Source organism: Culex quinquefasciatus, chromosome 2 (genome assembly GCF_015732765.1).
Source record: "Culex quinquefasciatus strain JHB chromosome 2, VPISU_Cqui_1.0_pri_paternal, whole genome shotgun sequence".
Taxonomy (NCBI): Eukaryota; Metazoa; Arthropoda; class Insecta; order Diptera; family Culicidae; genus Culex; species Culex quinquefasciatus.
The window spans coordinates 196,841,702-196,854,984 of NC_051862.1; the positions used below are offsets into that span (position 1 = coordinate 196,841,702).

Sequence of the window (13,283 nt, forward strand, 5' to 3'; positions counted from 1 at the left end):
AATGGAAAAAAATGATACACGGTAAAAACAAATTGGTAATTTTTTTATTTAACTTTTTATCACTAAAACTTGATTTTCGAAAAAACACTATTTTTTATTTTTTTTTATTTTTTGATATGTTTTAGAGGACATAAAATGCCAACTTTTCAGGAATTTCCAGTATGTGCAAAAAATCGTTGACCGAGTTATGAATTTTTTAATCAATACTGATTTTTTCAAAAAATCGAAATTTTGGTCGCAAAAATTTTTCAACTTCATTTTTCGATGTAAAATCAAATTTGCAATCAAAAAGTACTTCAGGGAAATTTTGATAAAGTGCACCATTTTCAAGTTAAATCCATATTTAAGTGATTTTTTTTTGAAAATAGTCGCAGTTTTTCATTTTTTTAAATTAGTGCACATGCTTTCCTTTGAAAAAAATATTTTTGAAAAGCTGAGAAAATTCTCTATATTTTGCTTCTTCGGACTTTGTTGATACGACCCTTAGTTGCTGAGATATTGCAATGCAAAGGTTTAAAAACAGGAAAATTGATGTTTTCTAAGTCTCACCCAAACAGCCCACCATTTTTGCAAATTTGATTTTACAACAAAAAATGAAGTTAAAAAATTTTTGGGACCAAAATTTCGATTTTTTGAAAAAATCAGTATTTATTTAAAAAATTCATAACTCGGTCAACGATTTTTTGCACAACCTGGAAATTTCTGAAAAGTTGGCATTTCATGTCCTCTAAAATAGTGTTTTTTTCGAAAATCAAGTTTTAGTGATAAAAAGTTAAATAAAAAAATCACCAAATTTTTTTACCGTGTATCATTTTTTTCCAGTGTATTCCGTATCCATACCTACAACTTTGCCGAAGACACCAAATCGATCAAAAAATTCCTTCAAAAGATACAGATTTTTGAATTTTCATACATTATTTTTGTATGGACAGCTGCCAAATTTGTATGGAAAATTATTTGGACAAACTAATGATGCAAAATGGCTTCTTTGAGCATACCGAAGGCACCAAAAAAGTTTCAGTCGGATTAAAAAATACAAAAATTAAAATTGAAGAAAAAAGACTGATTTCGTAGAGAATTGCTCAAATGTGGTCGCCACTTGTCTGTGACAATAATTTACTGTGGATTTTTTTTTCAAGCTGTCTTAATTCGCCATTTAGTTAAAATTATATCACCAAAAGTCCCAGAATGGCTGACGCACTAAGTAAATAACCACCATTACCGCATGTTTATGGCGACCCAAGAATCTACCAAATTGTGGGGATGTCACTGAAGTCAGCGCCACATGAGCCATAAGTCGTCGTGTGATTTGCTCTATGAACTCGCTGCGGGTCTGCTCCCGAGCAGCTTGAATCAGTCACTAATTGACATTTGTTATATTGTTAGTCCGTGATACGCCGGCTGGCCGCCGGAGGCGGCGTCACAATTTCCCAACTAATTTAATTCAATAAAGTGACGGAATTCGAGCCTGACATGAATCTGTGCAAGTGCCGGCGGCGCAGCCGCGACGCTGAAATTGATACACGAATCTAGCCCGGAATTTCAGCTCACTGGCCACATTTCTGGCAATTAAATCATTCCGCACGCAACCGTAAGCGTATTTAAGGTTGAGATTTGCTCGTCCAGATGAGCTGCGCAACCCTGGGCGCAATTTCCGCTCGTTGACCTAGATGGCCCCACGCAATTAGAACTTGTTACGGAGATGTCCGTAAGGTATCGTCGTCGCCGTCTTCTTGAACAGTCGAATTTTTGTTTACATTTTTGCCAACCTCTCGCTAGCGGGGTAATATCCGTGTACGCCACGGTGGCGTCGTCGTCGCAGTTGTTGATGGTTATAAAATAGTAACTTCAACCTTTTGGTCCTGTGCCAGACCAGATCACACCAGACCAGAGAGGTGCAGACGGAGTCGAAAAGTGCAAATAAATAAACCAAAGTGATGGCCGGTGATGATGACGATGGTGTCAGGAGATGGGATTACCCAGGGTGGTCCTATCGATCTAAACAAATCATAAAGTTGCTTTCAAAACTGGATCAACACTATAACGGCGATTGTTTATTTGAACTTCCCCCCAAGTAAATAGTTCAAGAGTGGCGCCACACGGGACCACCTTTTTCAAGGTCGTCACCCGATCCAACACTATTTCATAACTAAACACACACGTTGACGTCGACTGCCTGATAAGAGATAACGGATCGTTGATCCCCGTCCCATCAAACACTATACCAATTACTAACCTGATTTCTTCTTCTTGCTCCACAGTCCCTCGCACAAACCACAATCGCCGATGATACGGGAGGAGGAACATCCCCGGCACGGACCGGGGACGGCACGTGCGTCTGGTACGGCGTGTGCAACGTCGCCGGCTCGCCCAGCCTGCAAACCAGCCAGTATTGTCCGTACAACGGAACCGCCCGACCGGTGGACGACCGGACGCGGGACCTGCTCCAGGTGTGGTGCAAACATCTGCTGGTGGACGACGCCGTCACGTGCTGTGACGCACAACAGGTCAGTATAGCTATAGACGGATGGCGGCGGATGGAAAACTACCGTGAGAAGTCGCGTTAGGCTTGAAAAATCGCTCGACTTGGACACAACAATGAGTTGCATTCTAGTTAGCAAGCAACGACTTCAGAGAGAGAGATCTCTCCCTTGGCAATGAAACGCAAAACTGCTTCCGTCTGCGTTCACAGTAGTGGTCCGATGTGGTCAGACGATGGGGACGTAAACAGAAACGCTCCCCTCACCGCGCTCCTTCCACTTTGATGATGATGATGATAGGGTGGAATAGTTGTTTGGTCACACTGGCTTTCTAATTAGTACAGTCAGTGTTTGGGCTGTGCCAATTATTTATTTTGGGGTTGCCTACTGTTTACAATGAGGAGCGGACAAGTTCAACGACTTGGGGTATTTTTGTCTTGCGTGATTGGATGACTGATCCAAATTGGTTAATTATGAATTGATTTGACTCGGGAATTGTTACTTGTTGCTAAGCATATGTGACTCTTATAGATAAAAAGTTGAGTACTGAAGAGTTTTTGTCCTAACTTTTAAAAAATCTTGTTAAATTTGTCACTTTTTGATGAAGCACTAAAAAATGAACTTATCAGGTTGAGAATAAAATCAGGGTGGCCACGTCGCAAAAAAAAAAACAGGAAAGCAAAAAAAGTACCACGTTTTCGGAAAATGCATATTTCTTCGAAAATTCGCAGATCTGCGAAATGAATGATTTTCAGTAGTTCTTCCAAATAAAATTATTTTCGGATTAAAAGAAAATGTTTGAAACGGTTTATTTTTTATTGACTTAATATTTTTTTTCTAGAATTCTTCTCATCATTACATACAGTGCATGGTGCAAATCTAGAGTTATTTTTGAAAAGGTTCTATAAGCTGTTGTGTTTCATATGTTTATAGGACCTATTAAAAAAAACTCTAGAAATTGTCATTTTTTGGTTCAAAAAGAAAGTGCTCAGAAAATTTTAGCAAATTTCATAGGAAAATCAAAGAAGTTTTTATTTTAAAACGTCCTGATAACCAGGGGTCATACCTATGCTCAACAATCAGAAATTAGACAACGAAATTTTTTTTTCGTGATTCGATTACCGTTGGTAGCCGGAGTGACTTTGATAGGATTGCGATTTTTCTGCAAAATTAAGAGTACAATTGAAATACGTACGGAATTGTTTAGAACCATACTGACCGTGGTAGAGAAGTGTTCAAAGTACTTAAAAAGGAACTTTTCAAAAAAAAATTGAAATTTTTTTGAAAAGTTTAAAAAGTTTGTTAACTATAGTTAAGAAAATGTTGATGAATGTCATTATTTTAAACTTCTCAAAATGTCATGATTTTCTCAATGAACATGATTTTGAATCGGAAAACGGAATTCATTTTCGGATTCTTTGGACAATTTTCCGCTAGGAGAAGGGTGAATAAGTTTAATAAGGCGGTGTTTTTGAAATACATTTTAAAAAAATCTCCAAATTTATAGGTAATTTCAGTTGAACTAATTCCATGTAAAATGTGAAAACTTTTGATTCGTGCTTAGAATTCAGTGTAAAATTCAGTAAGAAACAATAATTTTATAAACAAAGCCAGTTTAACAAATTTCACCCCAAATTCCGTCTTTTCAACAATTTTAACCTAAAATTAATATGTATTTTGTTATAAAGCTTATAAACTTAGTTAATTAAATGTAAACATTGATTTTTATTCTTAAAAACTATATCAGCTACTCAAGTGATGGTACATCTAATGTAAAAATAAAGTTTGAACATTTTAAATATGATTTTAACAAGAAAAACTATGAATATCAAAGTCACCCCGGAATTTAAACTAAGAATTTTTTACGTAACTATTTTTCGAAACACTATTGAAAAAACTTTATTTCCAAAATAGTGCAAGGCCTACCCCAGTACATGTTTTAAAAATAATAATCTTGAGAAAAACCTTACCTGTTGTGAAATATTCCAAAAACAAATTGAAATCCTATCAAAGTCACCCGGTTTACGGTATCCAAAGTGAAATTTTTCCGAGGCCTTCGGATAATCGAGTGTGGTCTGTATCATTCTTGATAGAAAATAAATAAATGTAAAAGTGGCTGTAAAAACATAAAAAATAAAATAGCATCAAACAAACATTTATTAGGTGTAAATTAAAATACTAAAAATGCAACAACAACAAATATCACTTCGGATAATCGAATCCCGAAAAAAAAATTTCGTTGTTTTTTTTTATTGTAGAGCTAAGGTTTGGCTTTTAAATTATTCTAAAGTGATTTAAATTTTGTGAATCCAAGATGGCGGCCAAAATGGCGGTGATGGAATGATGCTCTCCCATTTTAAAGCCTCAAGTTCCTTGAGACCTTACACAATTGGAAAATAAAATTTTGATTCTATTGTGTAGAAGATGAAGTATCTGTTTTTTTTTTCATAATGCTTTGCATGATCCGGCTTCAAAAAGAACATCAATATCATTAAGTAACAATATCTTGAGATGGATGGATCCGGACAAAGTTTTCATACAGATTAGTGAGATCCGTCTTAAATAAAGTACATAAATATACCTTATGTGGTGATAACATTAGATAGGGTTGCCAGATCTTCAAACTGTATTATTCGTGGGAAAAGTCTTTTTTAATTACCTATCCAGCGATGAAAGAATAGAAATTTGTTCAGTTTTTGATGCTGAATCGATTGATATACATGAAGGTGGTATGTTTCAAAATGTTAGTGTTTTCAAGTAAAATTCAGCTCAGGGATTGAGTTGAGAATGTAAAGTTTTCCTGTTTTACTATATTTTTAGAATTTGAAAGATTGTATAGAAAACTTTATCTTCCCATATCAGTGAGTTAATGTCGACCGATTTTGCCCTTACCTAGAGTACATCAAGGAACAAAATTGAGCTTATGGTTTCAGAAAAAAAAAACAATATTCTGTCAAATTGATTATACAATGCTTATAGACTAGACAAGTTCTGCAATTTGTGAAAATTTCTTAAAAGTATTTCACCACATAGGTATTAATTTAGAGCTTTTCTTTATTATCCGGTGAATAGTCTCAATCTTTTTTCATTTTTTGAATACAGAATTAAATTAAAATATGTATGTTGACTGAGTAAGAAAAATAAAAGGTCATCCGAATTCTAACATTCATCGCATAAAAAATTGTGCTATGAAGGTAAGCATAGGTTAAGCATCATAACTTGCCCTTATGTCGTCCACCTGAAATGCTTTGTTATCATGCACAATTGGCATTTAAAATGGAGAAAAATTAGAAATCAAAAATCTTTTCTTATCTTCATAGATTTGGTCATTGTTAGTCTTGTTTTTTCAGCATTCTTTGATTTTTGATTCACTTTTGAATTCGTATGTTTTTCAATTCAATTGATTAATTCTTGTTTGGAAAAGTTTTTTTTTGTTCCAGTAAGAAAAAACTATCCTTTATTTCTCATAGATCAAACACGTTATTTTTAATTTCCATGATTATAGTTTGTGATATCAGGTTCTTTCTTAATTGTTAAAATAATAATCATTTGTATTGTCATAACTTATCTAATTTTGCACGTTCCTGTCGTATTGTGCACCCAGAAAAACCAATTTATTTAAACATTTGATTGATTGATTTTTTCACATTTCCATTTCCTCCCTCTCTCACGCTCCAGGTCGACGTCCTGAACCAGAACGTCAAGCTGGCGGCCAACTTCCTGGCCCGCTGTCCGTCCTGCATGGCCAACCTGGTGCGGCACATGTGCGACTTTACCTGCAGCCCGCAGCAGTCCAAGTTCATGGAGATCAAGGCGACCGAGATGAACACGGACACCAGTAAGTTTTTTTTTGAGGGGATTTTTGTCGACTTGACATTAACAAACCATTTTCACTGTTTCCAGAAAAAGAATACATCACCAACATAGACCTGCACATCACGGGCCAGTACATGAACGGAACGTACGACTCGTGCAGTGCGGTGTCGAGTCCGTCGACGGGAAGGCGCGCGCTCGATCTGATGTGTGGCTCGTGGGGTGCGTCCAAGTGCAGCGCCCGGAAGTGGTTCACGTACATGGGCACGACCGAGGGCAACCCGTACGTCCCGTTCCAGATTAATTACATCGAGCATGACGAACCGACGGTGCCGGCGGCGGAGGAGCAGGAGCTCGTCCCGCTGAACCCACGGGTTGTTCCGTGCAGCGAAAAGCTGGACGTAAGTTTTTAATTAAATTGCGAAACTGTTCTTGACCACAGCAGAGGATGACCTTTCGACGGTTTGGTTTTTTGCTTGTTCACAGGCCAAAACGCCGGCCTGTTCGTGTGTGGACTGTGAGCTGTCGTGTCCGCGGCCACCGCCCCCGTCGCCGCCGCCCCAGCCCTTTGTGATCTACGGGTACGACGGGTACGCCGTCGTCATGTTCGTGGTGTTCCTCGTGTGCAGTGGGTTGTTCGTGATTGGTGCGTGCCTGTGCCAGTCCGGCGGAAATGGTGCCGGTAAGTTGAGATTTGTTCGATTTTTTCGGGTTTTGACGCATTCCATTCCATTCATCCATCCGTCCATCCATCCATGAGAAAGCAAACTTCATGTCGCGGTCATTTTTTGGGAGTTAGGGAGAGTGAGATTTTTCCATAATCCTTTTTTAGAATATTTGTTTTATCTGGTTTTAACGAGTGCGCGTGTGGTTTACTAAATGCATTTTTTTGTAAAAGCAATCATTCAGAGCGATTTGACTAAACGTGTTGAAAAAATTACATGGAAAATTTACTAAAAATGCTCTGACTCTAATCTAGAAAAATAATCAATTTAAAAACGTAACAAATAGGCATCTCTTAGGCAAACAAGGATTTCAGGGTGGCTACACAGCTTGCGAAACAAATAATTACCGACAATGTTGAAAATCTTAGGTCGAACATTTGCTTTTTTATGAAATATGGCCGTTACTAATTTTATTTTTGGTTTTTATCTCCCCTATTTCCCCTAAAAGTAAAGTGGCAAAAAAACAATCATTGACTAAAATTGTAATTTCCATTGGAAAAACTTGTATTGTACTTGTTTCAGTATATATAAAACACCGTTTTTTGTAAATTTTAAATCAAATAATGCCTTTTCAAAATATTTTTAAAAATTTTGAATTTTGAAACCAACAGGTACAAACCGTTTCACGTCAAATTTTGTTTCTTAAGTTCATTGATACATTGATTTTTGATAACAGCATGCAGTGATGGAAGAATCCAAAAAAAAAAATTAAAATATATTGATGCTCATCAAGAAAATTCGGAAGGAAACATGTCTCTTTTCGCTATCCCACGAAACATAGATAAAAAATAATCATCTGGATTATTCGGTGAAACATCGAAGTCACTACTACACTTGCAGGTGTAACGCCACACGTCGAAAAATTGCTCGTCACTTTTTGTAGATGAACAAAGTTTGTAAACAAAACGAAATAAATTGATTTAAGTGGTGCTAACAATGAAAATCACAAAAAATCTTCAACTGGTTGATTTTTTTTTCTTCGAATGGTTCGGGAGCTATTTTCTTCTGCGTGTTTCGCCTCCTCTCTTTTTCGCGGGAAAAAAAAATATTTGAGAGAATCAAATTAGGCAGACAAGAGAAGCAAACTAAATTCTTTCAAACTTGCTTAGTAAAAATGGCAAGGCCATTGACCATATCAAGTCGTTAAATAAAAGTTAAAAAAGAAAAAAACATTCAAATAGTTGAATTGTTTTCTTCATTTTACGACGACCCCTCAATAATTTGTTTTTTTTAACGTTTGTCTCATGCAGCTAAGTTATCAGTACTGAACAAGTACTGTAACTTTCATTTTGGTTTTTATGTTTTTTTTTTCATTATTATTTAGAAGAAATGTCGATTATTTTCTTTATATCTATTGCATTTAATCGTTTTTGCAAGCAAGCAAACACAAATTTCAATTTTATTTACTATAAATTTGGTAAATTTGAAATATTATATCTAATTAAGAGTACTCAAGTAACAATAATTTAAACCTTTAAAAATAATGCCTGAAAATCTATATGTTGATTTTTAATTTGAAGAAATTTTACATTTGCCAAGTGAAGACTTGATTTATGCAACTTTAAGGAAAACAAAAAATCAAAATATATTGTTTATGGAATGCTTATAACCGTTTTAGATTTACACTTTCAATGGTATCAAAACAGTCTTAAAATGGTTATTCCTATGTTCTTAAATTTAAGAATAACTTAAAATTAATGATTTCATTTTCATCCAGTTTAGTATGGAAGTTCAGTATTATGGAATTTTAGATATTTATTTTTTACTTTAAAATTAACGTTGCAAAATATTCTTTATCAATTTAATGAAACAACCAAATTTCAAATAAAAAATATCAATTTATTTATTCTGCTTCACGATGTGTATGAAGTTTGGCTTAGGGGAAGACAATGTTTGTTATGCAAATTGTATTTTAAGTTTTCGTTTCCTCACCTTCAGAAATCTCTTTGAAAAATTCTAAAAATTACATTTCATTGAAAAAAAATCTTGTGCAATCGATTGTAATCGATACAGAATACGTTGTTTAACGTTTATTTTATTATTAAAATCAATAAAGAGCTTTATTTGACGAATCAGATTGGAAAAAACGTGAAATTTGAGGTTATTATTTTTTCATAAATTTATTGATATAACAACTTGACATTTTTGAACTTGATGTCAGTAAACGCCTAATTTTCGTTAAGGTATGATAGATTTTGGCCCCCTGACTTGCTCCAATCAACAGAAAGAAAGTTCATTTCCTGCCAATAAATCCCAACCCCATCCCATTGTAAATTTCGGATACAGAAAGGATGGAATCATGTGCGCACCCACATTTATCTGTGCGGGGTAGCAAACAGAAAAGGAAATCAGGAATTTTTCTGGTACTTTTACACCCGACCCTCTCTGATTTCAATGAATCTTTGTAGACATGTTATCCTAGGCCTATATGAGCCATTGTTGTGTATATGGAGCCAATAGAGTTATCTAAGGTCGATGTCACGCACACTAGCACACCATTTGTTTTGCTGGCCGGTACAAAATTTAACCTCAATCTTTTTCGTGTACGTGCACGCAATACATGCGCACGTAGATAACTCTATAGTACTCGAAAATAACATTTGAGAAGGGCGTAAGGTTTTTAAATATTTTTGTATTTTGTAATTTCAAAATTACCGTATCTCGAAGCCAAAAAATCAAAAAGTGGTCAAAGACAATAAGTATGCCTTTGACAGCATTTCAATTGAAAGTGGGAAATTGGACGAGTTTTCCGATAAAAATATTTCGAGACTGAAAAATCAAGTCTGTCATATAGAAATTGTCAAAAACCACTAAAAAACCTCTTTTTTCATCATTTTTATTTTTAAACCCGCTGTATCTTCCCAAGGATTGGACTTAAGACAATGGTCAATATGGAGACTTTCATGTAAAATTGTCTGGGGAATCGATTCCCACTATCGGTTTTTGAAAAAATGACGTTTAGGTCACTTTTCAAAAAATAGTTTTAGTAAATGATTTTTGTATTTTTTTAAGAGAGACATACATACATACATCCTGCATTTTTCGTGAGTCTTTTTGTAACAATTTAGGCTATTTCCTCAAAAAATTTGAGCGAAAAAAATCGTGACATAACCTTGAAATTTTACTTTGAAGCTCAAAAATCAAAAAACCTCATAGAAGTGGCGTGTATTTTTGTTTCAGTGTATTTTTTTTTTTCAGAAAGCCCGTCCAATTTCCTACAACTTTGTCTTCGACCAGTATTTTTTAAATTACAAAATATAAAAATATTTAAAAAACCTTACGCCCTTCTCATTTCTTTTTTTCACGTACTATTGGCTCTATATACACAAAAATGGCTCATATAGGCCTAGGATAACATGTCTACAAAGTTTCATTGAAATCGGAGAGGGTCGGGTACAAAAGTACCAGAAAAAAATCGGATTTGAGCTGGAATTGCTCTAATATGATTCCATAGCATTTATATCATGATCACTGTGAGTTGTTTAAATTATATTGAGTTTTATTTTCCTCAATTGGTCAAAGCAAAGAATAATACAAAAAAAAATCTGGAAAGTAAACAAATTTAATAATAAAATATCCAAGAAATTTACAATACTACGAAAAAAAAGTATTTTGACAACTAGCGAAAAGTAGCCACCCTGTTAGCACTGGAATACCCAAGACATGTTTTACTTACACGAACGTCCAAGACTCCAAATAAATTAGGAACGATAACTTTAACTTGCTGGTTCTCGGTCACTACTCAACCTGTCGGAATGATTATTTTATCCTTCGATTTGTACGGATATCTAGATTTCTTCTTCTTCATCTTCTAAAACGTTATCAATCATTGAAATCAAACCTTTTGATTCACCTAGTTTTTAAAAGAAATCCCACTCGTCTGCCGCATTTTTTTTTACTTTTCTAGCCAGATAGTAGATAGTGGAACGTTTAATTTATTTTCCTTCTAAATTTAGCCGAGTGTTTTTGTTACATATTCCCATAGCATTTTTCCTTTATCATTAGGGGTTCAAGATATCGTGTGCGCGCGCGCTTATCAGTAGTCAATAAAAGCGTGTATAAATTCCCATTTAGTACTAGTACGCGTTCGTACGTTCCTTGCGCGATTCTTAGTCAACGCGTTCCATAGAATGACGGAAGAAACTGAAATAAAAACAGACACACTCGCCGATGCCGATAATATCGTTCGATACGGGGAACGTGATTCAACACTGACTGAAGCTATTTTGCTGCAGCTGTGCAACCCTTCGTCGACGATGAGCTTCTCCGTGGTGCGGTTAGATTGAGATAAGAAAGCGCTCGATAAGACCTTCCGCAGATTAAGCTGACGCGAGCGATTTTGATATATTATTGTTTATGGCGGGGCCAGATTTCTTGGAGGTTTTGCGGTGTGAATCACCGGAATCGTGGTTGCATTTTGTAATTCGATACGACTTTATTTGAGCTGGATTAAAATTTGTGAGGTAATGATTTTCAGTTGAAATTTCCTTAAAAGAAATCTAGAAAACTGAACAATTGTCAACACGGTTCAACAAAACGAGCTCGTCCCTGATTTGTCTTCCTCACTTAGCGTAACGCTAATTGAAGTATTGCTGGACAATTTCACCTAAAGTCCTATTTTCATCACTTTGCTCACAGCCTGGACGGTGTACTTCGTACAGCAATTCGTCGAATTCGAGTAAATAACACGAATAAAATTTGCATGTCGTCACTCTGGCCACCACATCTCGGCCGAATCAATCAACTTCCAAAAGGTGACCCCTTGAGCAAGAGGGGAAGGAGATTTCACATTCAAATATCTAGATACGTGTATTTGAACGAGACGACGACGACGATGAAAATAAGTGCTTGTGCTCCATTTTGGGGCTTGATCACGCAGACAGGCAGCGGCTCGGAATCATTTCATGTGAATAAATATTTATCGATATCGAGAGGAAATCGACACAACCAAGATGGGGCGCAAGATTTACAATTCGAATTCGAGTTTGAACTTGAAGTGGCATTCAGAAGTTCGAATTCGGTTACCAAGAAGAAAAGAAGAATTGCGAAAAAGGGCAACAATTTCCCGCCCAAAATTTCCCACTGTCAAGTTCAGTGCAATCCCATCGATTTTCCCCGATGTCACACACGCTAGACGCTATTTGTCACGACCGGGGCCGAAATGTTATAAATATCGGAGCAAAACAGAGAAAAAACGCGAACACCGTAAAAAGGCAGGAAGTCACGCGGAAATTATGGGATGTCCTTCCCGGACGATGTCGTGAGGCGATGGACGGAACACGCGATTTAAGAAGCAACTCCTTCCGCGGGAAAATGGGGGTTGTTGTTAAATCGATGCAGTTTTGAGTCGTCATTCGTACCGGGCTCTGATGTACGGCTTATCAAAGTTTTAGTAAAGAAAATGCAACAGAGTAGAATTTGCTCTTTTAAACTGCGCAAGTTGTTGATCAAAGTGCATTTTTCCTAAATCAATTCAAATGAGAAATAGAAACTTTTTTTAGTTTTTTATTTGCTATGGTTTTTTTAAATAATGTCCAAATCCAAAATAAATGATTTTTTAAATAATATTTGATTTGAAGTATAGAAAATTCATTAAATAAATATAAAAATAAATAAAGGGACCATCCATAAACCACGTGAAAACTTTTTTTTGGAAATCTCAACCCCCCCCCCCCCCTCCCGCTTCGTGGACAAGTGCTCATATAAATAATCCCAAATAAATAAAATATACATACTCAGATTTAGTCTGCCATGAATGTATAATAAACGAGCTAAATCAAAATACCGTAAACCGGGGTGACTTTTATAGGATTTCAATTTGTTTTTAGAATATTTTCCAACAGGTAAGGTTTTTCTCAAGATTATTATTTTTGAAACATGTACTGGGGTAGGCCATGCACTATTTTGGAAAAAAAGTTTTTTCAATAGTGTTTAGAAAAATAGTTACGTTCAAAATTCTTAGTTTTAATTCCGGGGTGACTTTGATAGTCATAGTTTTTTCTTGTTAAAATCATATTTAAGATGTTCAAACATCATTTGTACGTTAAATGTACCATCACTAAAGTAGCTAATATAGTTTGTAAGAAAAAAAATCAATGTTTTTGTTAAGTTAACTAAGTTTATAAACTGTTTAACAAAATACATATAAATTTTAGGTAAAATTGTTAAAAAGTCAGAATTTTGCCTGAAATTTGTAAAACTAGTTTTGTTTATAAAATTATCGATTTATATTGCATTATATACTGAATTCGAAGCACGAATCACA

At 35.4% G+C, this 13,283-nt stretch overlaps 1 protein-coding gene across 5 annotated transcripts in view; it reads left to right on the plus strand.

The window, feature by feature from the left end:
- Nucleotides 1-13,283, plus strand: part of LOC6036483 (NPC intracellular cholesterol transporter 1) — a 78,738-nt gene that overhangs the window by 38,370 nt on the left and 27,085 nt on the right. For all 5 annotated transcript variants that reach the window (XR_005277834.1, XM_038258144.1, XM_038258145.1 and 2 more), the window contains exons 2-5: nucleotides 2,262-2,507; nucleotides 6,159-6,318; nucleotides 6,384-6,694; nucleotides 6,780-6,975. Coding sequence is in view for 4 of the 5 variants with exons in the window: in XM_038258144.1 (XP_038114072.1) it covers nucleotides 2,262-2,507; nucleotides 6,159-6,318; nucleotides 6,384-6,694; nucleotides 6,780-6,975 (913 nt within the window). In the remaining variant the exon portion in view is untranslated. The remainder of the gene's footprint in view (nucleotides 1-2,261; nucleotides 2,508-6,158; nucleotides 6,319-6,383; nucleotides 6,695-6,779; nucleotides 6,976-13,283) is intronic.